This window comes from Sardina pilchardus, chromosome 22 (assembly GCF_963854185.1).
Source record: "Sardina pilchardus chromosome 22, fSarPil1.1, whole genome shotgun sequence".
NCBI classification, from domain to species: Eukaryota; Metazoa; Chordata; class Actinopteri; order Clupeiformes; family Clupeidae; genus Sardina; species Sardina pilchardus.
The window spans coordinates 29,539,570-29,566,610 of NC_085015.1; the positions used below are offsets into that span (position 1 = coordinate 29,539,570).

General features: G+C 40.9%; 1 protein-coding gene across 1 annotated transcript in view; it reads left to right on the top strand.

Annotated features, from left to right (window-relative positions):
• ca10a (carbonic anhydrase Xa) overlaps nt 1–15,951 on the top strand; it is a 158,749-nt gene extending 142,798 nt beyond the window's left edge. Inside the window, exons 8-9 of the mRNA XM_062526053.1 lie at nt 3,598–3,772; nt 15,712–15,951. Of these exons, the coding sequence (XP_062382037.1) occupies nt 3,598–3,772; nt 15,712–15,758 (222 nt within the window). The 3' untranslated portion in view covers nt 15,759–15,951. The remainder of the gene's footprint in view (nt 1–3,597; nt 3,773–15,711) is intronic.
• Nucleotides 15,952–27,041: the final 11,090 nt, after the last annotated feature.

Here is a 27,041-nt window from a genome sequence, read left to right on the forward strand (position 1 = left end):
TTCACAAGCATCTACATACACCAAACTATTCAGTCTTAATATACCTAACCATGTTTAGAAGGTTTTTTTATTCCAAAAAACATGCGCTACGTCTATGGTTACAAGCCTAAATATAAGCTAATACTGCCGAAAGTATCAAGGGGGCAGGAATATTCCTGGAAGTAAAAACACGGATTGAGCTGGTGATCAACACTCTGCTAACCCCCAAAGGACGGCCATACAGTAGGCGTTACATTGTGATGGCCATTTCCTTCACGTGTTGCCTGATTCACGCTCTGTGTGAAATGTATTACAACTGTATTACAACTTGCCGCCACGAGATGGCAGTACAGTCCACTGTAGCATTTCGGCGGTGTGATTGATACTGTAGCCCAGACAGTTCTATTCATTCAATAGGCGGCCCGGAAGCAACCTCTAAGTGGCCCAGCCTTAGCCTGGCACGCCCTCCCAGTGACGTAACACCTTCGGCGTTGCTGTCGCTGGTCTGGTCAACTGCTAATCGGGAAGGATTTCTGAATTTCCCAAATCTGCGAAACTGCCCCCTTTGGTCGAGAACCAATCAACTTTGAGCAGCTCCAACGGCTCTGGGTAGAGCCGTGTTCAAGGCAGAGGAAAGAGTGTTGTTACTGGTTTAAACTCGGTAAACCGCTTTCTGACATCGACCAGTAGCAAATCGAGGCACTTAAAGGAGGCGGGTCAACCAGCGCTTGGAGAAACCATGTTAGCACAGGCTCTTGGTCAGACTAAAGTCTCGCAGAGCCTTTCAAGTCGATGGCAATCAGGCTAGCCCAGCCTACACTTTTGACTGAAATGTAAGCCAGAGAAAAAATATTTCGCGAGCTTTCGGAAAATGCCTACAGAAATCCCTGGTAGTTTAGTCACCTACAGCTACAGACTGCAACACTACAACTCTTTTATTGTTTTGTTTTTTCGGGTGTTTGTAATTTCAGTCTGGCACTCTGAAAATGTTCGCAAGGCTCTGCACTTCGAAAAAGACGAGCATGAACTAACAAACTGTTTGTCATAGTTCAAAATTGCCATTAACACAAGCAGCAGATTGAAATAACACTTTATGTTTCATTCGACAGTGAGGATGATTAGCACTATGCAAACAAGTTTTATTGAATTAGGCTACATACTGCGTCTATGATAATTCTGTAATCTGACGTATTTCCTCATGTAATTCTGTAGTTTCTCTTTGGATAGCTATCTATCTATCTATCTATCTATATAATGTTCGGTTTTACTTGCGCAGACGTGCACACATTCAATCAGCGCTCACATTACTAAATTAACCCAATTGCAGGCCTCTTTGTTTGACCACAACGAGTCAACCATTCACTTGTGCCTCAATTGAGGAGCTCTAGCATTTTACCATGACGCGAGAGTTCGGATGTGAAGCGGATCAACACAGCGTGTAAGCTAGTGCCATGTAGGATAGACGTATAACGTTGTCTGTTATCTTCTGCGATGGAGAGAAAAAGCAAATAATGAATAGTAGTGACGCCAATTTATGTAGTCTATTTGTATACTTATCTGCACAGCACTAAGCATTCAGTGAACAGAGTAGGCTACCCATGTCTCAGATGCACCCATGCAGAAGTCGTTTTGGATGCGAGCCTAGTTTCAAGCAAAAATACTTTACTTAGCAAACTGAGTTTCACTCGAGAACGTTTACAATGTGACAATTTGCTATTTTTTGCTGTTTTGAGCCCTCTCTATCTGTACCACATAGCATTATCTAACTGTACCTACTCCATTTAATTGGGAACGCATATTGCGCACAGGAGGGAGAGTGGCCGATTCCAGCTGACTGGTCATTTTATCTTCCTTTTAATATAATAAACGTTTAAAAGGAAATCATGAAGGCAACAAAAACGAGGCTACAGGAGTTTGCGAGGTTATCTGGTTCCCACAGTCAACTCAAATTGGTAAGGGTTCTGTAACATCTGCAATCAAGTGATTTGAAACATGGAAAATATTATAACGATTAGTCTAGTCTAGTCTTTGACTTTTGAGTCGTTTTCCAAGCATTTAAAACAGGTTTTTTTGTTTTTCATTGCTTTAAAAAAATATGGGTTTGTTTAGATGAATAAGTCTTCAGTGGTGGGAAGGACTGTAATTCCTTTGTGATATTGGACAACTGAACAGGGTACTGCCCCAGTGTTCAAATTTTTTGAAAATAATATGGTAGCCTTAAGACAGGAGAGGGGTTTTAAAAAAGTGGTGCTCATTAAATACAGGCATTTTCAGCCTTTTTTTAGGACACGTCTATCCACATTTGAAGAGCCATATCTCAGAAACTAAACAAGATACCAAGCTAAAGTTTTGGTTTTCTTCTAATGAGACATGGAGGAACATTTGGACCAAAAATCAGGAAAAACTGAGGACCATGGTGTCGGACCTGTTCCAACTGATATGGAATTGCCCATACGGCAGCCATATTGAATTTTTGGCCAAAATTTAACATGCCCCAAGTCTTAATCTGTTTTAGTAGGGGTTCTGACCAGGAATCCATTGAGAAAACTTTGACCAAAAACTAGGCCCAAAAGTTCGAGCAAATGACCTGTCTAATCTGAACGGTGCCCATTGATCATGCCTCTTGCGCAGTAGAAATGCAGCGCAGACTCCCCAGACTAGAGCATGGAAACCCGACCGAAGCCCGACGGGACCCGTCGGAACCCGACGGGTTCGGTCGGAGTCGGACAAATATTTAGAACTTATGTTCGGGCTCGGGTCGGACCCGGACACATCAGCGCGATAAGACATTTGAAATGTAAAATGAAAAACAACTTATTTCACTTGATGTTCATTTTTGTGGTTTGTAATAGATTATCCTGATTATCTTGATTCCTGATCCTAACAGCATAAACATATTTCCTCCTGTGCGCGAGATTTTTCTATTGCATGCGACAACGAAACACGTACAGTAAGTGCAGTTGTGAGCCGTGCTAAGATGGAAGATTGCAAACAGAAGTTAGCCTCTGGAGAGTTTAAGACCATCAAAAACGAGAGAGGAAAATCAAATCATGGCATGTAGACATAGCCAACATAACTGTGCCCAGCCTCTTGTTCTAACGCGTGCACTTCTTGCTCCGTGTGTGTGAGAGCTCATGGCTCCGCTTATCTGTGCCGACGTTTCCGAATGCCTTTCAATTGATTGATACAATCGGACTTTCCACACAAGCAATATCCACGTGTGTCATTAGTATGCCTATGCAAATAGTGTGATTTGAACTGTGTCGAGCCCGGTCGGGCTCGGACACAAATATCTTAATGCCTGTCGGGTTCGGGTCGGATTCGATCACTGCGCTGTCGGGCTCGGGTCGGTCGCGGACAGAAAAAAAAGGCCCGATCCACACTCTACCCCAGACTAAAGTTCAATCTCAAAAGATTGATCTTAGACTGATGATAGCCGGGCTAGCTATTGGCCTCCTTTTATACTCAATATTGGCTTGTTGAATTTCCCTTGTCAATCTATCTATCTACTGTATCTTTTGCACAGTCTTAAATTCGTTGCCCTGTGAAGTTGATTCTAGTGAGAACAGTGTATCTCTACAATGTGTTTTATTGTTTTTCTCTGTGCTGTGTTTACAGATGCATTCTATGCGTCTCCTGAGTCAGAACGACCCATCTGTCATTTTTCTGAGCATGAGTGACAATGTTCGTCCAACACAACCTTTAAACAATCGATGCATCCGCACCAACATCAACTTCGGCACGCTGGGCAAAGACTGTCCAAATAGAAGAGCTCAGAAATTGCAATATCGAGGTCAGTAGCAATCTTGCCTATCCGTAGCTGTTACACGGTCATTGCCTGCTCTGTCTTACTTCAGACATTAACACTAGGTGATCCATACCATGCCCAAGCATATTCATTTGACTAGCTCCATGACTCGGGTCTTTCAAAAAAAGATGAAACATAGTCCATCAACCCAACTAACCTTATTTATTATGACTGCTGCACAGCAGCATCCTTCTGGATTTTTCTTTATTTTTTTGTCAGTGATTCCTGGGACACTGAAAGACCTGTATTTAGTCCTTTATCTGACACTTTTATCTGATTTTGTGATTTACAAAAGGTACCGTGTGACAAGGACATGTTAGTGCAACAATAATTACTGCTCACATACTCATCAAAGGTGTGCCTCAGGAGAGTGGCACCTGCAGGTGTACATCCGTACGCAGTGTGCGTACCATGAGGCTACTCATCAAGGAGAGAAAATTGCCCATTGTGTAGACGTGTGTATTCACACCAAATTGGCCTACCATAACTTCCCAACTATGCACAGTATCCCATTAGCTGCATGCCATCTGGCTATTTACAATTTTCTATTGTCACGGCCCCATGTCCCTGTGGGGTGCAGAGTTCCACCCTGGCACCAGGTGTCTCTGTCTCTTTGAGTTTCAGGCCGTTGGAGAGGAATCGGGCTGGCTGCTGATTGGCCTGCACCAAGGGCCCGGTGTAGGCCAACCTTTTAAATCTATGGAGCTGCAGTTGTTCGGTCTCTTCCCTGATGCCTGTCTGAGCCTATTACAGTTAAGCCCAAAATTATTAGCCCCCCTGAAATTTTGGAACATTACTCTAAAATTCTCCCTAAATTTTTCATCCCTGATCAAATTTTAAAAATCAAACATTCGCCAGTGTTATTATGTAGAATCTGGTGCATTTTGGAGTGTTAATATATTATTAGGAATTAGTACAGTGTCTTGTGTATTCTCGCTGGATTTGGGTGTTAAAATTGATTTTTTTGCTTAAATTGATAGAATAGGGATAGAAATAGACATTCCACTTTGTCTTCAAATTTCTACCCTCCATTTTCACATTTTCAGGACATCATCATTTAGGCGGAGCTTAATTTACTGTATAGGGCCATTATAAGGACCTAAACCATGCTGGATTTGGAAGTAAAATTTCTTTTTTTACTGAAATTGGTTGAACAGGGATAGAAATAGACATTCCTCTTTGTCTTCAAATTTTAACCCTTCATTTTCACATTTTTATGACATTATCATTTAGGCGATTCTTATTACAGTATAGGTCACTGAATGGACCTCATAATAACTTTGCAGTACAAAAAACAATACATTTTGTGAACTGTAAGAACTAAAAAGTGATTACTTATCAGTACTTAACTAGTCAACTCAATTAACTTTAAAAACAGGACATCTTCTGAACAATATTAACTATTTACATTGAATTCCAATTTAATACAAATGAATGCAAACAATATGAACTATTTCAAAACCAAACACAGGGAATATTCTTGGACAATTTTCCTTTAAATGAAACTCCACTGAGTTTTCACTCACTCATCTCCCTCACTTTCCTCACAATCACTCACATCTTTTTAAAAAAATCTCTTGGTTTTGACAATATGCAAGTGCATGCTGGGGTGCATGAATGTCCTTTACAAGTACAGGAACAATGTTTTTTTCACTCTTGCTCTTATGGCAGCCACATTTCACAAAGGCCAAGAGCATCTCCCTCCAGATACCACCCATGATCACCTAGGGAAGGCACCTCAAGTTTTGCTTTAGTGCTGGACTTCCATACCCTGGAAATCCAGAGTTCTTGCGAGAGCACAATTGCTCTCGCAATTGTATCCGCAAGATACTCTGGCCACGAGCAATGTTGCACGTTACGTTCTCTCCAAAAAGGTGTGGGCGAGATAAACTGATGACGACAGCGGTACAACTTTCATTTTTTGTCGTAGTGTTATCCAATTGCGTCGAAGAGTCCATATCAGTCAGAGTAAACATTGGTCGTAGTGTCCAAATGTGTGCAGTGAGATTTTTTCAAATGCATGACTGGTGCCGCCAAATTTTCAAATGCATGCTTGGTGCCGCCACTCGAGTTGGACCATTTTCATTATTCACGGCCAGACCCTTAATCTGAAAGATTCCAGGGTCTGGTTTACTACCAGGCTAAGACTTCCATACTTAGGTCAAATAGTTTGTAAATATGAGGAAGAAATGCAGCTGGCGATGGTGAATGCTTTCTGCCTTCTGTTGGTGTAGATTTGGATAAATCTACACCAAAAAGAGAATTTCATGCCCTCACAGGAGCAGATTGGGGAGGCAAATTTGTTGGGATAAGCAAACAAAATGGACAAAGCTGCACCTTGAAGAGGGAGACCCCATTATTGACAGCCTGCATGCTTTGGGTTCAACCTTAGATTCCCTGTCAGGAGAAGTGCTTTAGTCTCTGGAGAAATTTGTGTGCATGGCATATGGAACTTCAGCAAAGCAAGCTTCTTCTTTGAAAGACCTCTGCTGGGAGCTGTTTTGAAAAGGAAAAGAAGGTGAAAAGACTACCATCACCAGCTGCATTTCTTCCTCATGTGGCAAAGTGAATGGTTTGCTTTACATTCTGCAACACGACGACTACGCCATCTGAGGCCCTTCCCCTCAGAATATAAATTCTTAGAAACTTGTTAATGGGTTAAGCTAACGGGCAACACAGGTTCGGGGTCACAGAAAACCAGAGAGGCATGTGTTCCAAAAATAAACTTATTTATTTACATTAAAAACATGAATGAGTTCTCTCCAGTGTGGGTTCGCTCAAGTCAGTATTACTCTCCAGTGTGGGTTCGCTAACAGCAGTAGTACTCTCCAGTGTGGGTTCGCTAACAGCAGTAGTACTCTCCAGAGTGAGTTCGCTAAAGTCAGTAGAGGTGACTATTCAGGGAATGAGACACTCGTGAGTAAAATAGCACTCTAATGCACAGCACTCAGTTGTCACAGCAAATAGTAAAATCATCACAATCACTCACGCAGGCTTATGGTGACAAATCATGACACGCAGTGCAACAAGCTAAGGAATAGCTTCCACAACCGAACTGAATTCGTAGTCACTCGTGAGCAAACAGCAGCACACCTGTCGTCAATTCAGTTAATCAATGAGGGCTGAGTTTGTGGTGGCTAAACACAGCCATTCTAGCACACAGAATGAAAACAGACAAAACCAACACAAAACAAGACAAAAACAGAACAGGACAAAACAGCAGCATTCGAACTGGAACCAAGTTGCCTTGATGTTGCCGCTCCCTGTTACGCCCGAGATCGCTCTGCTGTGGTCAGTCATAAGGCCCATGTTCAGCGACTAGCTGCACTCCGAGAAGTCGGCGGACACACAGAACCGGCCAGAGGCAAAGCCAATACGGGGAGCGGTGAAGGCTGGAGTCAGGCACACAATGTAGCTACGACGCTAGCCTTCAACGTAAAAGCTAAAACCTTATAGCCGCTCCCACGTACTGATTGGCTCACCTCCAATTTCCCAGAGCCACTCAGAAGGGCACTGCCGAGCTGTCTTAAAGGGGCGTGGACCTAGTCCTGCTACATTCTTCCCAAGGCTTTTGAATCGTCGCCCCGACGATTAACCTAAAATGAGGCGACGCTGTACACCTTGGAGAAGGGGGGGGGGGGCACCAGGGAGGCAACAACACCAGGCCCCGCTAATGGCTGTCGCTCTCATGGCGACCCATGACCCAAGGCGTAGGTGGGGAGCTACCCTGGCTACAGCGCTGCAGTGAGCTACACACTGTACAAAATTGGGAGGGGGAAAGGAGGAGGGGGGGTACCAGGAAGGCAACAACACCAGGCCCCGCTAATGGCTGTCGCCCTCATGGCGCCCCATGACCCAAAGGCGTAGGTGGGGAGCTACCCTGGCTACAGCGCTGCAGTGAGCTACACACTGTACAAAATTGGGAGGGGGAAAGGAGGAGGGGGGGTACCAGGGAGGCATTAACACCAGGCCCCGCTAATGGCTGTCGCCCTCATGGCGACCCATGACCCAAAGGCGCAGGTGGGGGGCTACCCTGGCTACAGCGCTGCATTGAGCTACACGCTGTACAAGATGGGGGAAGGGGGAAAGGAGGAGGGAGGGGGGGGGGGGGGTACCAGGGAGGCATTAACACCAGGCCCCGCTAATGGCTGTCGCCCTCATGGCGACCCATGACCCAAAGGCGTAGGTGGGGAGCTACCCTGGCTACAGCGCTGCATTGAGCTACACGCTGTACAAGATGGGGGAAGGGGGGGGGGGGGGGGGGTACCAGGAAGGCAACAACACCAGGCCCCGCTAATGGCTGTCGCCCTTATGGCGACCCATGACCCAAAGGCATAGGTGGGGAGCTACCCTGGCTACAGCGCTGCATTGAGCTACACGCCGTACAAACCGGGAAGGGGGGGGGGGGGGGGGGGGGGGAGGAGGAGAAAGGGCACCAGGAAGGCAATGGGGGGGGGGGGGGGGGGGGACGGACAGGGACACAAAACCCAACCGAAGCTGGCCATGCACCAAGCCTACCTGACTCCTTCTTGGTCCCACAAACAGCTGCTGTTTTGTCTGAGATAATAATAAAAAAAGAAGATAACCAATAGTAATACAACAAAGCAAAGACACAAAGTTACAAAAGACAGAAAACACTGGAACACACTTCTCTGGATTTGCTATGTGATCCTCTGCCAACTACGCCAAATGTGGCAAAGTGAATGGTTTGCTTTACATTCTGCAACACGACGACTACGCCATCTGAGGCCCTTCCCCTCAGAATATAAATTCTTAGAAACTTGTTAATGGGTTAAGCTAACGGGCAACACAGGTTCGGGGTCACAGAAAACCAGAGAGGCATGTGTTCCAAAAATAAACGTATTTATTTACATTAAAAACATGAATGAGTTCTCTCCAGTGTGGGTTCGCTCAAGTCAGTATTACTCTCCAGTGTGGGTTCGCTAACAGCAGTAGTACTCTCCAGTGTGGGTTCGCTAACAGCAGTAGTACTCTCCAGAGTGAGTTCGCTAAAGTCAGTAGAGGTGACTATTCAGGGAATGAGACACTCGTGAGTAAAATAGCACTCTAATGCACAGCACTCAGTTGTCACAGCAAATAGTAAAATCATCACAATCACTCACGCAGGCTTATGGTGACAAATCATGACACGCAGTGCAACAAGCTAAGGAATAGCTTCCACAACCGAACTGAATTCGTAGTCACTCGTGAGCAAACAGCAGCACACCTGTCGTCAATTCAGTTAATCAATGAGGGCTGAGTTTGTGGTGGCTAAACACAGCCATTCTAGCACACAGAATGAAAACAGACAAAACCAACACAAAACAAGACAAAAACAGAACAGGACAAAACAGCAGCATTCGAACTGGAACCAAGTTGCCTTGATGTTGCCGCTCCCTGTTACGCCCGAGATCGCTCTGCTGTGGTCAGTCATAAGGCCCATGTTCAGCGACTAGCTGCACTCCGAGAAGTCGGCGGACACACAGAACCGGCCAGAGGCAAAGCCAATACGGGGAGCGGTGAAGGCTGGAGTCAGGCACACAATGTAGCTACGACGCTAGCCTTCAACGTAAAAGCTAAAACCTTATAGCCGCTCCCACGTACTGATTGGCTCACCTCCAATTTCCCAGAGCCACTCAGAAGGGCACTGCCGAGCTGTCTTAAAGGGGCGTGGACCTAGTCCTGCTACACTCATATTTACAAACTATTTGACGTATGGAGGTCCAGCACTAAAGCAAAACTTGAGCTGCCTTCCCCAGTTGATCATGGGTGGTATCTGGAGGGAGATTGGTTCTTACCAGTTTGCTGCTTAAATGACTCAGCACCTGAAGTGCTCTTGGCCTTTGTCAAATGTGGCTGCCATATATGAGCAAGTGTGAAAGCCTGCACTTGCGTAGACTGTCAAAACCAAGAGATTTTTAAAAATGATGTGAGTGATAGTGAGGAAAGTGAGGGAGATAAGTGAGTGAAAACTAAGTAGAGTTTCATTCAAAGGAAAATTGTCCAAGAATATTCCCTGTGTTTGGTTTTGGAATAGTTCATATTGTTTGCATTCATTTCAATTAAATGGGAATTCAATGTAAATAGTTAATATCGTTCAGAAAATGTCCTGTTCTTAAAGAGACCCTATGCAACTTTCTGCAGGGGACGATCGCTCTTTGTTTACATCTGGAAGTCTGAGACGAAGAACCACGCTTGCAATTTATATATTTAAATATAGCCTATACATGTATAAATATACACGCTAAAGCTGACGGGGAAGCTCTGCAGAGAAAATGCAAGCATAAAATGAACAACGAAACCGAAACCAGAGATGAAATCGCCAATCCTGCATAGTTCCTCTTTAAAGTTAATGAGGTTGACTAGTTATTTACTAATAAGTAATCACTTTTTAGTTCTTACAATTCACAAAATGTATTGGTTTTTTTTTACTGCAAGTTATTGTGAGGTCCTTTCAGTGGGCCTATACTGTAATTAAAGCATCGCCTAAATGATGTCATAAAAAGGTGAAAATTAAGGGTTAAAATTCGAAGACAAAGTGGAATGTCTGTTTCTATCCTTGTTCAAACAAGTTAAGCACATTTTTTTTACATCCAATTCCAGCATGGTTTAGGTCCTTGTAGCAGGCCTATACTGTAAGTTAAGCTCCGACTAAATGATGATGTCACTAAAATGTGAAAATGGAGGGTATAAATTTGAAGACGACGTGGAATGTCTATTTCTATCCCTTTTCTATCAATCTAAGCAACCAAAAAAAAAAAAAAAAAATTTAACGTTCAAATCCAGTGAGAATACACAAGACACAGTACTAGCATAACTCCTATCAATATAAACTAAGAATGCACACTCCTAATGAAAAAATGAGATCAAGATTTTCATGTTAATGCATGAAATCCATGTTAAGACTACATTACTGTACATAAAGGCAGGGATGACACTTTTAAATGAAAAAAGTATTAGCCTACAGGCCTAGATTAAGAAATAGCTAGGCTAATATAATTTTGTCCACTACAAAGGGGGTCTGTTTAACCTTTAAAACACTTAAAGGTCAGAAAACGGAGGATATTATCTAGGATCTGCTATTTTCCAAGTGTGTTTTGACAGTTTGTGCTCAAAAAGTGGGATGAGTTACCATGCTGCCAGCGATTTTCAGTGCAGAGCGCTCCATACTGCCAGACGTTTTACAGCATTTTGACTGTTTTTCCAAGATCCACCGAACGGTGAGCTTTATGACTATGTAAACACCGAAGGTACCAAATGAAAGATTAGACTCTCTTCTTTCACCAGGAAAAAACGGTTTGTTTCTATCGTTTTCCGTTCTTTAGTAATCGTCAGTAGAACATGGGTTAGTTTTGCTAAAAACACCTGTTTTTGACCAAAACATGGAGAAAACGATCTTTTTGTGAAAATCAACTTTTTAACGTTAGCGATTCAGGAGTATGTCTACCGCGATTGCACTGTTATCTCGTCAGTCTCGTCAAGGTTGCTAGGGACTCTGATGGTCGCTAAAGACTCTGAACAGGACGGTAGACTTAGCAAGCTAGCACTAGCAAAGTTGTTGTTAGTCTATATAGCAATATCCAATGTAAATGGATCATACCGTTCACGTGTTTTCCATCCTTGATGTAAGAAGTAAGCATATTTATTCCCTGCATCGCGTGCAAACTAGATCCACTGTGGTCGATCTTCATTGTTAGCTGGTTGCATGCTGGTTGCATGTCTCTGTATGTGTACTTTGCAGGCAGATACTAATCATCCAAATGGCACTGCTGTCATCTAGCGGTTGGGATCGGTAGTACAGCCTGTTTACAAGCCTGAAACTCTGCCAGATCGTTCCCAAGCCCACCCAGGAGCCCTCCCCATTGAAAAAGGCAATTGACGTCTATAGACGTCAATGGCAGTCAACGTATGTGTCTAAATTGACGTTTAAAGACGTCAAAGGCAGTGAATGAGTTAAATTGAAAGAAAAGGCAAAAAATCACAAATCGTTCTGCATATTAGGGCTACCCTCAAACAATGTCTGAAAAAATGACAAATATGATGATGAAAATTTGAAGACAAAAAAAATCTTGTTATTTAACATCTGTACAAGCAATTTCTGCAAAAAAATCAAAATTAACATCCAAATCCAGCGAGAACTTGTTTTCTGACACAGCGCACTGTACTAAATGCTTAATCTCAAATTGTTTGAAAAGTGGAGTGGTCAAAATGAATAGCCCCCATGTGATTGTTTTGCTTTTAAACACACACGACCAACCTGCCACCTTTCAAGCCACACCTTTGCAGTTAGTCAATGTCCAGACAACACCTGAACACCCAACCATCATTGATTGTTTACCTAAAGACTTCAAGGAACAGGCCTACAGGCACTTGAACACCTGTCTGAGAGGGGACTGCCTTTACAGGCATACTGAAGATAAAGGAAATCTGTCTGGACCTCAGAAAGAACCCAGAGACCAGACCTCAACCCCACTGAGAATCAAGCAGTTTGAACCAAGCAGTTTGAACGAGCTGGAGCTAAAGAGTGCTTAAGAGATATGTGCCAACCTAGTAAAAGACTATTCAAAGAAGTTGTTGTCAGTTGAAGCAAAGAAAGGCTACATTATTGACTATTAATGGTCTGGGGGCTAATAATTTTGAACATGTCAATTCTTGCTTTTCTTGTCACAAATCAGAGCATGAGTAAACAACGATCATCAAACTTTGTGAGCATACTGTCTTTGCGCTTCTGTAATCATATAAACTAGGCACATTTTTGGAAATGGTCATTTTCATGTATAAACAAAGGATTATGTCTGAATTCATAAGGGGGACTAATAATTTTTGGCTTAACTGTATTTGTTGGAATCGGTTGTGTTATTCTTTATCCTTAGTAGATCTACAACGTTTTTGTTATATTCTATTATTGTAAATAAATTATTCATCTGTTATATTGCGAACCTCTCATGTGTCTCCCATCTTTGTCCCAGTTTGTGAGCCAGACTGTGACACTATATTAAAGGAATAGTACGGAATTTTGGACATAGGACCTAATTTCCAACTTTACCAAGGTGATATAGGTCGGTGGAGACCGTTTTTATCTCGTTTAGCCCCTTCCTTCAGTTGCAGCGTCCCCCTTTGCTAACGCTGGTTTTGAGCTACCGCATTTCTACGGTAACATCAGTCTGACATCAACAACAGTCTTACTCACTCCACCGCACACCCGAGACGAGTCAATTAAAACGTCAGACTATCGATATACATGTCCGTGTTGATAGAATAATTTTAGAAATAAAACTAACCTTGCAACTCAATGATTTATTACAATTTGAGGGACTAGTTTCTCAATATCAATCCGCCACTGCCATACAGGGAACAAAGTAGGCTATTGCAATGCGATGCAAGGTTAGTTTTATTTCTAACATTGTTCTATCAACATGTGGCATGTGCATGATAGTCTGACGTTATAATTTATCTGTTTCGGGTGTTCTGTGGAGTGTTTTCAGAGGCAGGCTGGATGTTACCGTTGACTTGCGTTATCTCGGCACCTACGTTAGCACGAGATGAACGCTGCAACTCAAGGAAGGGCAGAAATTCACTGAAAATGGTCTTCACCGACCTATATCACCTCGACTAAGTTGGAAATGAGGTCCTATGTCCAAAATTCCGAACTATTGCTTTAAGTGAAGTTAGTCAACACGTTATCAAAATTAACTATATCTTTGTTTACGCCACTTCTTTGGGTGAAACCATTTGCTCCTACAGGCGCCCCTGCCTCAGGGATCTGTAATAGGGCTCCTTATTTTCTTTGTTTACACCACTTCTTTGGGTGAAACCATTTGCTCCCACAGGTTTGTCTATATTATACTATATGATACTTAAAGAGAAACTATGCAGGATTAGCGATTTCATCTCTGGTTTCGGTTTCGCTTTTCGTTTTCGCTCGTTTTATGCTTGCATATTTCTCTGTAGAGCTTCCCCTACAGCTTTAGCGTGTATATTTATACATATATAGGCTGTATATATATAAATAAATTGCGAACATTCACGTCTCAGACTTCCAGATGTAAACAAGGAGCGATCGCCTCCTGCACAAACTGCAAGGTTGCAATAGCGGATAGGGACACTGGGGGCGGGAGGAAATATGACTGCTTTCGATAAAACTGGTCAGTCAAGCAAAACAACGATTTCTAAGCGATTTTATGACTATGAAAAAGTTGCATAGGGTCTCTTTAATGTTAATTGTCTTTCCCAACTGATGACTCCACTGTTTTGATTCTTCCATTGTTTTGATTTCTGCATGCCTTATATTCCAGTCTGAATTCACTGACTCCAACCAGATCGGCACGTAACTTGGGTGTCATAATTGATGACCAACTTACTTTCTCTGAGCATGTTGCCTCAATTGCAAAGTCATGTCGGTATACCCTGTACAACATTAGGAAGATCAGACCTTATCTGACACAAGATTCCACTCAGCTTCTTGTACAGGCAATGGTTATCTCCAAGCTGGACTACTGTAATTCTCTGTTAGCTGGCCTACCTGCTTGTGTATTAAGACCACTACAGTTGATTCAGAATGCTGCAGCACGACTGGTCTTCAATCAGCCAAAGAGGACACATGTAACCCCTCTCCTAGTTACTCTCCACTGGCTCCCTATAGTAGCCAGAATTAAATTTAAATCTCTCACTCTGGCCTATAGGACACTGACTGGATCTGCTCCCAGCTACTTCAGTTCTTTAATCACGATGTACATTCCCAACCGCCCATTGCGATCTTCTGAGGAGCGTCTGTTATGTCGACCAACCATACATGCTAGGTCAAATTGTAGATCCTATTCTTCAGTGGTTCCGTGTTGGTGGAATGAGTTGCCCAGTGCTCTCCGTTCCAGCAACAGCTTTGGATCTTTTAAGAGGGGTCTTAAGGCATATTTATTTAATATGCACTTAGTCCTTTGAGTTTGTGATGTGTTATGGTTTGTATAATAGTATTGTTTTGTTATAATTTGTCTATTGATAGAATTTTAAATTTATTTTGCTATTGTCCTTAAATTTAGCCATACCATGCTTTAGTTATTATTATTATATATAATTAACTGAGTGACTTATTTGATTGCTATTCTCATTTCACTGTTTTATTTCTCATTAGGTTAGTGCTTAAAATTATTGTTTTACTGATAATATTACTATTCTCCCTAGTTTGTAATTGTTCACTGTTAATTTAATTTGTATTGTTATTTATTTGTATGTCGCTTTGGACAAAGGCGTCTGCTAAATAACCATAGCCATAGCCATAGCCATAGCCATAGCCATAGCCAAATAACCATAGCCATGAATTAAAGATATCTCTTTTACTGGCCATGCCAGCTTATGTTGGTCATTCTAGCAAACCAGCATGACCATCTTACACCAACAATGCCAAGCTTCCCTGCTGAAAAACACAGCTGGTTTAGCTGGTCTTTACTGGTGTAGCTGGTTAGGCCACCAGGTGGACATGCTGGCGTGACAACCTGAGGAAGCTGGCCATGTTGGTGTGACCAGCCTGTAGTGTGGTATACAGCTGGTGTAAGATGGTCATGCTGATAACCATACGTTATTGAAGTTATCAATGTATTGTACAACAGACGTGATTACGACATCTATACATCTAGCTTCTTCAGCGACAGCCATTTTGTTGTAAACAAAATCAACCAAAGCGTGCTACGGTGACCTGAATGACTAGGCGCTGTGCTCACATATCTATGGTTGCTCATCTATCCATCATCATATAAATATATTGATTGGTCCACACAGTTCTCAAGGTTTCATAGAAGCTTCTCAATGGAACAAGTTCAGGTTGATTTTCCGACCTCAAATTTTGTGAGCGGATTTACATTTGGTCTGGCTTCCAGGCTAGATGGTATCCACATGTGCAATGACCTTTTGTTTTTCTTTTTCTCTTGTAGTGAATAAGTGGCTGCTTACACATGAGGAGGACCAAGAAGGATCATGACTGATCATGACAGGATAAACCATGACACTGTGCTTAAAGGAAAAGATCAGTATTCTTCAACCAAGGGTCTATTTGTAGATGATGATGAATCTAAATTTTGATTTGGGATCAAAACTGTCAATCGCGGAAATGTTGAGTAAGACGGAATATGCTCAAAAAATCATTGCTTGTCAATAAACAAGTTTCCATCCGGTTTTTGCGACGTTTTGTTATCGACAAACAGAATATGCGTGAAAAAAATTGTGCGATATTTGCTGTCTCCAGCCTATTTCCATCCAACTGGCTTTCTGTCGATAAAATGCTGTGCGTGATGACGTCACACACCCCTAAAACGAACTGTCGCATAAGTCTTGGTGTATCGCCAAAAAAATCTGCCTTTGAGCCGTTTCCATACAGAATTTTGGGTATGTCGCAAATTGGCTACCTTTTACTTTCCACGTGACACCCCCTTCCACCCCCTTCCACAAACAATCAAAAATGGAGAGATTAGTCAGACAGTTTTTTAAATTTGCCAGCTAACAGTAATTTCAGCTTCACAAATGTTGTAGCATTCCTTTGCCGTTTTCCATCAAAAATAGCTGTGATATCATTTTCCTCAATTAAATTGAGGAAATACCGGGGGTCTCCTCATCTGTCCATGCAAACCGCTCGCGATATTTGTGTTATTTCAACGTGATGATAATGCATCATGGGATACATGAATGTGCGATAAAGGCTTTTTTCTCGACAAAAATCTATTTTTTGCGACATTTGAAGAATCGATATGGTGTTAATGCGCTAAAGTTAAACGGAAAAATATTCTGTCGACATTTGCAAAATTCTATCGATAATTAGCGTTGCCATCAGCTATATCGGTAAAAAAAAGCGCTAAAATACTTTCTCGCCAAAACGCCTTGGATGGAAACCTGGCTAATGTTACCTAGGAGAGTCCCTGCAGACAAAATTAGGCATTTTTGCCTTAATAAGTAAAGACAGGGTAATCAGTGCACAAGTTTACTATTATTCCAGTGGCTGTGTTCTTATGAGGAGAATGTTGGTGCAAGTTGATTACTACATTCTCCTTTTGTGTTCATTGACAGTAACCTGTGCTGCTTTCAGTAATCAACTTGCACAGGCTTTCTCCACACTAGCATAGACATGAAATGTTTTTGTTGAATCTTGTTAATGGCTGAAAAGTGCAATTTACTTTGGCACAGCAAAGACGCAGTGCTATATTGCTATTTATTCCAGTATTTCTCAAAACTGCACTAATTTATGTTGTTTTAAGCCCAAACGAAATTACCCAAAAATGGATCATAGCTGCATTGTTCATCATCAACACTCTCATACAGTTCACATAACAATGATCAGACACATGAATCTAAAAATGTAAATCATGTAAATCAGGCTTCTCAAGTATACTTGCATATACAAGGAATTTGGTCTCTGCATTTATCCCATCCGTGAATTAGTGAACAGACACAGCACACCATGAACACACAGTGAGGTGAAGCACACACTAACAAGGAGCAGTTAGCTGCCTTCATACAGCGGTGCTCAGGGAGCAGTTATAGGGGTAAGGTGCCTTGCTCATGGGCACTTCAGCCGTGGATGTGGGTATGGGAGAGCAGTGCTCAATTGTTCCTATACTGGGCGCAAATTGAAATGGCAACCCTTCGGTTACAAATGGTTAACAGTGGTTTGCCCCAAAGATAAATAATGAGATGGCATGCCCCAGCCTTTTACATCGACCCTCTACTAAATTGGTACTGAAACTGTATTTACTGAAATTTAGTTTGTGTCCTTTAACAAGGACTGCCAACTCCAGAAACATGATGTCATGGTGAAACACATTAAATTGAAATGATGGAAAAAACATATAGCTTACACCAAAACATCAATGTTATGGTCTAGAACCAGTTACAAGTGCTCCACCAGCATTACAGTATGTGCAGTGTTTATATTTATGCCAAAATTGGATTTCTCCAGCATCTTGTTAGGTAATCATTTCTTTCAACAGTGGATGAGATAAATAAGAATAGTTTATTTGTATAGCACAGTTTAAAACAACCTCCGGTTGACCAAAGTGCTTTACAAGATGAAAAAGTAAATGTAGACCATTCCAAATTCTATAGTTACATTTTATTATATATATATATTACAGTTTTAGTTCTGTTTGGCAGTGATTGCCTTTTGTCTTATTTAGAATGGTCTTACTGTGACGATTCTTTGCCCTGCAAAAGCAGCGCTCTGTGTAATGCATTGTTTAGCCACTTCTCAAAATTGCGTGAGATAATTGACCCTGCCCTTTCACCTTTTAATAATGACATGGATGCTAAGTCTAACGGTGTTTCTCAAAATCAAGAGTGCATCCTTGATAGAATGCTTTCTTGCGAGTCGGGTGCTAGAGAGATAAGGCTACACAACTTCCCAGTACCCTCCCCAGCCGTCAAGATCACATGCAATGGAACAGCCTAGCGAGTGTGGAAGTGCACGGTTCCGGTTGCGCGCTTTATTTGAACCGTGGAAATTGTGCTGTTTTTACAGGAGTTCCGACAACTGTGCAGCTGCACTTTCCTCTAAATAAACTTTTTTGAGTAGCCTACAATATTATTTTCACATTCGACTTGGTCTTCACATATCACAATCCGTGGTTTATAATTATGTATAGTGTCAATGGAAAGTTATACCGGTAATTGGCAACGGTAATGGTAACCTTGTTAAACTTCTACAAAGTTTGCATTGGGCGAAGTTCAGAGATAAATTAATAACAAGTCTATCATAACTTATTCATACACATTGACATATGCATTTAGGATGAAAATGCACAATAACTTGATATAAATGTCTGAGCAAATATATGATGATATTAACAAAACACTTGAGAAATCGTATTTAGCCTACATTAACACACACTGCTTCTTTGCATCTACTTTCCATCTCCTTCTCCCTCTTTTTTTTAATCACACCGTCAGATCATTTCTAATCATCCATACTCAAAGGATTGTGGGTTATTTCTTCATGCCGAGGATCCATCGATGCATCCTCCAAAATTATCAGAACGAAGGACTCAGTACTTGGTAGAATTTTAAAGCATCCTTTACTTTGGAACAGTGCTTGACAAGATTTGATGACGTAACGTCCTTGAAAAAGTGGCTTGGAAGGACCAATCCTTGACTTTGAGAAACACCCTAAGTCTCCAGATCGATTTGAGTGTCTAGAGAGCTCTTCAGTTTCCCTCAACGTGTATTGTTTTGATAAGTAACATCCTGTCATGGAATTTGGAATTTTTTATGTCCACAAGCATGTCTTTAGCAGAGGCGGACATCCCGGGTTCAGAAAGTAAAAGTCCTGCCAAGTACTACCATTAATGAACCATCTCATCCTAACTAGTGATATCACCTGTGTTAAATGCACTGGTAGAAAGAATATGGAATATATGGCAGGACTTCTACTCTCTGGAACCAGGAATGTCCGTCCCTGGGGCCTCATTTATAAAACTTTGCGCAGGATGTAGGCCAGAAGATGGCATGTGCACAGAACTCAGAAAGTGCGTGCACACAGAAATATTCTGATTTATAAAACCGTGTGCACGCACATTCCACGCCAATTTCCCTTTATAAATCAAGCTCTACTCTAAATTTGCGTACCTCAAGACACACCCATAATTGCCTATAAATATTCACAGAAACGCCCTTAATGAATATTGATGTCTGTGGACAACATGCCGAAAACAGCGGGAAAGACAAAAAACGCAACTTCATTTACTGTTTGTGGGTTCATAAATGGCGTGAACAGCCACCATTTCAGCGGATACCCACTGTCACCTAGTCTGGTTTTCACCATACTAAGCTCAATCTTTTAAAATTGAACATTAGTCTGGGGAGGCTGCGCTTTGATTCTACTGCAAAAGAGGCGTTATCAGTGGGCATCGTTCAAATGACTCCGTACGCAAATGCCACGAGCGGGGCTAGTTAGTAAATTAAACTTTTAGCCTACTGTACCAAAGCCGGTCGGGAGAATCACAAACGCGTCCTTCTGCTGTATGAACTGTTCCAGGGCAAGTTTTTGTTCTGTTTTCAAAGACAACTTGCCTTTAACATCTTCCAAAACAGAAGCAACAGAAGCGACAGCGGCTGCAGCTTTCGTTTCGTTGCTGCTTAAGTTTCGTTATCTTCACGTCACCGGCCAATAGCGTGCCAGGACTAGAGTATGGCCATTTCTGATTGGAGCCAAAGATTCTGGCAGTGAAACAGAGAAGATATATCTGCAGGTATCCAGCCTGAGCTGCCGGGCGAAATTCAAATTCCCCGGAAGTTCAGACAGGGTTCACCCAGCCTAACTGTCACCTACAACATAACTTGAATTAGTAAAGGGTGCACAGCTCCAGCATCCAGTCTGCGCCCACCGCTGCTACAGTATGTCTCAAAATGAATCAGGCCACCGGGCGACAACAAGAGCAACATGTCCGTGTCACATATAACTCGAACATTGAGGGAATGAAAATGCTTCCTGCTAACAAAGGCACATTTATTTTCACTCGGTGCTCTTATAGCAATATGATGGCAGTCAATAGCATGGATCACATTTGGGAAATTAGACTTTGCTGCGTTTTTATTTGCCTGTTCACCCACCGTGTAAGTAGTGTGTTGATAAAGCAATTACACCTCCTAACACGTCTGGCAAAATTCGGCTGAAGGTTGGCTATCCCAGTCCGGTCAGCCAGTGGCAAGAAAGCTGATGCAAGTCAGCACTTGCAGCGAGACTGGGATGGCATGATTCGGGCGGGTACCTCTCAGCAAATCCCTCTGTATATAGCCTAGCATTTGCAAGCTAACAAGCAACATGTTTGAGCCTTGATGGATTATTGACAAATAACACAACATGCATGAAAGCCATAAGAGGATAATTAACAAAACATAGTGGCCCTCATTTATGAAACGTGCGTACGACCAAAAACAGGCGTAAAACAGGCATACGCTTGTTTCCACGCAAAGTATGGCATTTATCAATGTGAACGTGATCGGTGCTATCCACCTTATTCCTTAACCCGGAAATATGTATCGTTGCGATGGTTACGATACTGTTTTCAACTTCCATTCATTCTGTTAACATGTGCATTCTCTGTAGCTAACTAGATTATGCCTCAACTTAGATTTCTTTCGAAATGTTGACAATTCTGCCCTCAGCATGTATATACTACATCATATATAACCGACATGAAATAGAAAAGTTTACTTTTATATGCATTATGATATGTTAAGCACCGTAAACCGTCACGTTAAAACAGATACAATGCAGCTTCGCCGGAAATAGAAAACCGTTTCGGTGTCATGGCGACCCCCATTGTTGGCTGCGGAATATCGTGGATACGCTCAAATCTCATGTCTAGTCTGAACTCGCCTACGCAAGTGTTTCAGGCGGCATAGCATCGCGCAGCAGTAAATTGGCGGTGCATTAGAAAGTTGAATAGTTTAATTGATGGACTATCTCGGACTAAACACCTTTCCTGTACATGTGCAGCCTATTTACTGTAATGTAGCATATTATTGACACATTTCATGGCTTTGGATAGCCATATAGGAGATGATTACTTTCTCTTTGGCAAACGCAACATTCATGAATTCTATATTTTAAATCATCCCCTTAAACAGGCGATGTGCACCACGAGATACATACTTTTTAACATCCTGTATGGGGCCACAATATATATTTTTTTCAAATCAAGTTATCGGTTATCAAGAGTCTTGTCTGTTATCAGTATCTAGGTCACATGACTTGGTTCAGGTTATCAAGTCATTGGCTGTGTCCAGAAGTCAAGCGTGCACGCTGGGCAGTGTGCATTTTCCGGTTGTTACGTCAGAATAGACTGTCCGAAAGTCAAGCGCTCTCACTAGTTGGCTACTTCGTTTGGCGTGATTTCCAGCGTGCATCGATGCATCTTTTTTGCCCTCAGCACAGGTCAAGCTCCACACGTCATGCAAATCGTCAACACACCCCCCTCCCCGAGTCAGGTGACGCCAACTAGTTAGTGCTGTCCAAATGTAGGTAGGGACGCATACTGAGGAGCAAGCTAACTAATACGCTACTGGGAAGAAGGTACTACCCAGCGTGCACGCTTGACTTCTGGACATAGCCGTAGTTTCGTCAGCCTGATCAGAAATCAAAATGGCCACCAGTGCTGGAGCACAGGCTGACCATGAGATGAGTAAATATGTATAAAACATAATTATTTTCAATTAAACAACCATATTAACTATTATAACTGATTATAACTATAGTCTAAATATATTTATGAAGGGAAATAAAGCCTATTATGCTCATGGTGTTAGTTTAGCAACTTTGAAACGTATCCCACGAGATACGTTGCCAGATTAGCGGTATAACATGTGGTCAATGTGTAATATTGTGTATTCTATGTGGTATTGGAAATTTTGTTTCAGACAGGAAGACAAACTAATATACAGTGCCTATAGAAAGTCATCATACCCTTTTGAAATGGTTACTTTTTTTGTCGTACAGCCTGAAATCAAAACCCATTTTAAAAACATACATAAACAGTTTTATTCACAAATTTAGCTGTACAACATCAAAATCACGAAAAGAAAGTCAACAGTTCTGAAAATTAATAAAAAAATAAAAACTAGAATAACAGGTTTGGAAAAGTCATCATACCCCTGACTTAATACTTTGTATAGCTTCCTTTTGCTTTCATTACAGCCCTCAATCTGTTTGGATATGTCTATTATAGCTTTCCACACCTAGATTGGGGAATATTTGCCCAATCTTCCGTGCAGAATTGTTAAAATTCAGTCAAATTCTGTAGGGAATGGTGATGGACTGCTCTCTTCAAGTCAATCCACAGATTTTCTATAGGATTTAAGTCAGGGCTCTGACTTTGCCACTCAAGGCTAGTCACCATCCATCATTTGGGTGTACTCGGCAGCATCCATTTTCCCTTCTATCCTGACCAATTGCCCAGTCCCTGCTGAAGAGAAACATCCCCGCAACATAATGTTGCCCCAACCATGCTTCACACTAGGTTTCATTTCAGAATTTTTTATTTTATTTTATTTTTTTTACGAATTTTGCTATTCATACTATGAAGAGCTTCATAAAAAATATATATAATTCATTTAAAAAATAATATTTGTTAAATAAATGGCTAAGAAAATAAAGCTTGTATCAGTTATGTTTATTAAATAAAACATTAAAATGTTTACCATTTTGATTTTTTTTCGTACCTTAATAGGGCAACATATCCTGGGAGATACAACTCATAAAATCCAAAATATACAAAATATTTTCAAAATGAGTATGGGAAGGATTTCCTTAGGTGCAAATGAGACAGAAAATAACATGAAATGATTTTTTTCAATTAATTTTTCACTTCTGCCTGTTTAAGGGATAAAGGGCAAATTTCAGTGTCGTACGGTTTTGTAATGAATGTATTTGTAGTATGATACGTTCTCTCTGCGAAAATAAAGTCTGTTGCGCTTAAATCTCTAGTTTTCGCCAATCTTAGTGGTTTTAAGTCCGTCGGAGTCAGTCTTTTTCTAGTTTTGCCGTTACGACAATATCAAACATGTTTGATTTACCAATGACGGAAACATAATGAAAACATATCATGAGACTATGCGTGATTATTTTCCTCTAGCCAAAATCCTTGAGAATGAAATCTAATTAACTTTCACGTTCCTCTTAAAGTGACAGGCACTCAATTAGACCTACAGTACATATCACCACTGTAACGTCAAGACAAGTGCAATAGTTAAAAAAAAAGAAATTTCAAATTACTGAATATTTTTTAGCTATAAGTAATTATGCAGATCATAAAATACTATAAACTATTAACAAAATATATGGAGTTTATGAATTCAAAATATGAAATAGAAACATGACAAGCCATCATTTTGTTTGTGTGTGTGTGTGTGTGTGTGTGGAGGGTCAAGCAGAGACTAGGATCACCAGGACTGTCAATGATCACACATTATTCAATATTACTGATAGCGTGAAGGTGGTGGCCCCAATTTGCCTACATTTTTGGAATATAGTAAACACAGTCACTTTTTGAAACTATTACAGCTTGTGTAAGCCTATCAGTAAATTCTGACCATACTAATAATATATAACCAGTCAACAGATGTCAATCAGAATGACAAGCTGTGGAAAATGCACTCGTTTCTGATGAAATAGTGCTGTTCCTGCACTGACACAGTACATGTTTTATTTTTGTGAAGGTGTAACTAAATAAACTCAATTTCCCAGGAAAGCCACAGGTGTAAGCTCTCAAATACTTTTTGAATTTTGTTTCTATCTCCTACAGAGGCTGAGAAATCAATAAATTAGTAGGCGTTGACACAATTGCTGAATTTCCAGAAAAACTTCAGGCTTTTGGGGTTTTTCCTGAAATCGCCCTTAGGTTTTACAGGCTTTTTTTCCAGGCGCTTTAGGCCTTAATGGGTTAAATCACGCTTGTTTCCAGCCGCCACATTTATCAACACACGTTTATTCTTATGCTGGAATTGGAGTGATACGAAAGTTTGATGGATCACACGTGGGCCCCCGTCGTAAAATGATTTATGCGCTCAGATATACGCTGGTTTCTACGCTCTGTTGATCAATGAGGGCCAATGTGTATATAGCCTATCAACATGTCTTCCTTGCCTCAAATAAGATGGAATTTCTGAAGGGCGCACAAAACAACAACCGACCACGTTTTCAATTTCAAACAGGATTACCAGTAGGTTAAGTCAGTTATGTCTTTGATGCGCGTCATTGCGCAATGTTATGTTTGTGTTAAACTTCGATTATCGAATCAATGTCGGGTCGTTGTACCTGTTTCCTCCTGAGTTTGCACTTTCTGCTCTTCCCTTTTATTTGTGCGTATGCAGGGGTCAGCGCTTGCGTGGAGGTGCGCACATTTTACCGTCAAGTTAATTTTTTTTACATACCAAAGCTTGCGTAAAACGAGCCATACGCATTCTTTAGTGCGTACGCATCGTTTATAAATGAGGCCCCTGGTCTTTAGCTCAGTTCAGTTCAATTCTTCTGGATAGGGCCATCTCTAGGCTTCTCCCTCGAAATCGCACTGTTCCTTCTGTAGAGACAACAGCTGGGCATACACTGTGCAATTTTTTCAATCGCGGTACTCAGCTGCTGCTCATACTGTACGAGTGAATTCACAGCTCACGATTTCTGTTCTCACACTACACGATCAGATGTTCGGATGTGATAGACTGCTCACACTGTACGTCCATAGACAACTTGTTGGACTTTTCTATCTGGAACTTTATCAGCTGTAGCTAGGGCCGAATTCGGAAAAATTGGGCACTTCTGGAAAAGTTTTTGATTTTTGGCAGGGTGTTAGATATAGGCCTAAGGTTTTAAAAAATCCATGGATACAAGTTGGGTTGGCACCCCTAGTGGCAGTTATGCATACAGTCCAAAATGACCCCCACTGAAAAGAGAAAAGGTTATATCTCAGCTTCCTTTACTCTTAAATTGTTGTATAATGTATTTTTTCTACTTTGTTTGATACAAGGAATCCTATTCTGATATATTCTTCTTAATGTAAGTCAATGTCCATGTTTAATCTATTATCATAGTCATATTTAGCTCAAATAAACTGCCAATATCTCTGAAAAGTCACACTGAAATATTACTCAAGACCCTAGACCATATTTTTACCTCCAAGGTATTTTTCTTTGTTGATTGGACAGGTCACTATCACTATAGTGTCAAACATCACATGTTGGAACCAAAAGGACCATTGTTGAGGCTTTAAATAAGCACTTCAGAACTATGCCACAGTGAACAGTTATATTTGGCTTTTAGTCAGGCAGCCAATTTTTTTTTTTTGCAGAATCTATTAGACTAGGGGTACCTCTTAAGATTTAGCCCTGTGATATCCCTTGGGCAATTTCGTATATTTAAGCCTTTCTTGTCCAATGTGTTGAATATAAGACGGAGATACTACAGGTGAATAGGGTAAAAAAAAATAACAAGCAGACATCACAATGAAACTTCACCAGTTGATTGCTTAGATCAATATAAAAAATAAAAGTATTACAAGTTTTCTGTAATTTAATGTTTGAATATGCAAATTAGGCGTGATGTAATTAAATATGCACTGATTTGCATAAACTCAATGCACAAAAAAGATCAAATCTGAACATTGGCTAAAGCCAGTTTGAGTTTTTTCTTTTCATTTTGTTGAGATGAAAGAGGGAATTATGGATATCTCATTCAGTTATTCAGTGAATCAGAAAATACTACCAATATACAAAAAACAAATCGCCATGTTTTTTGGAATAAAATTTCATATAAATCAGGCTAAGAATAATATATCAACAACCCCCTCTGTAAAACCTTCTAAACATGGTTAGGGATAAGACTGACAAGTTTGCTGTATGTAGATGCTTGTGAAAAGAAGATTTTGTTGTGAGAGAGGAAACTCATCCATATCTCACTTGGACTGTAAAGTACATTTTATTTGAGTTGATTTGCATTTGATAGGATATGATGGGGGGTATTTCCTATTTTTCATGATCTTGATGATATTTCATGATAGTTATCATTATAGTTATCGTTCTGGGTGTGAACGGCCCTTAAGAGACATGCAAGTGGGAGATGCTAGCACCCATGGATGAGTTTCCTCTCTCACTCTGAGAACAAAATCTCCACTTCACAAGCATCTACATACACCAAACTTATCATACCTAACCATATTTAGAAGGTTTTTACAGAAGGGCTTGTTAACATATTATTCTTAGCCTGATTTGTATGACTTGTTGTTCCTAAAAACATAGCGAAAATTGACTTTTTAAAGGCTATTGGCATTATTTCCTGATTTACTGAATAACTGAACGAGATATCCATAATTCCCTCTGTTAAATGCATTTAATCTCGTGTGCAATTGAAAAAAAAATGAAACAAATGGAAAAAAAAAACAATAAAATAAACTGGCTTTATCCAATGGTCATATTTTATCTTTAAGTTTAAGCAAATCAGCGCATATTTAATTGTATCATGCCTAATTTGCATATTCAAACATCAGAGTACAGAAAACTTGTAATACGTTTATTTTTCATATTGGCCTAGGAATAAGCAGAATAAGCATTTTAATACAAACCTTCACTGTCTTCTTCTCTCCTCTTCAGTGCTCTAGCAATATGCTCTTTGTTGGTGAAGAGCAAGTAGTACTATCAGGGCCAGGGCCCGTATTCACAAAGCATTTCATCTTACCACTAAGAGTACTCCTAAAGCCTACCTTACATTGCCAGACTTTGCAAAGATTTGGAA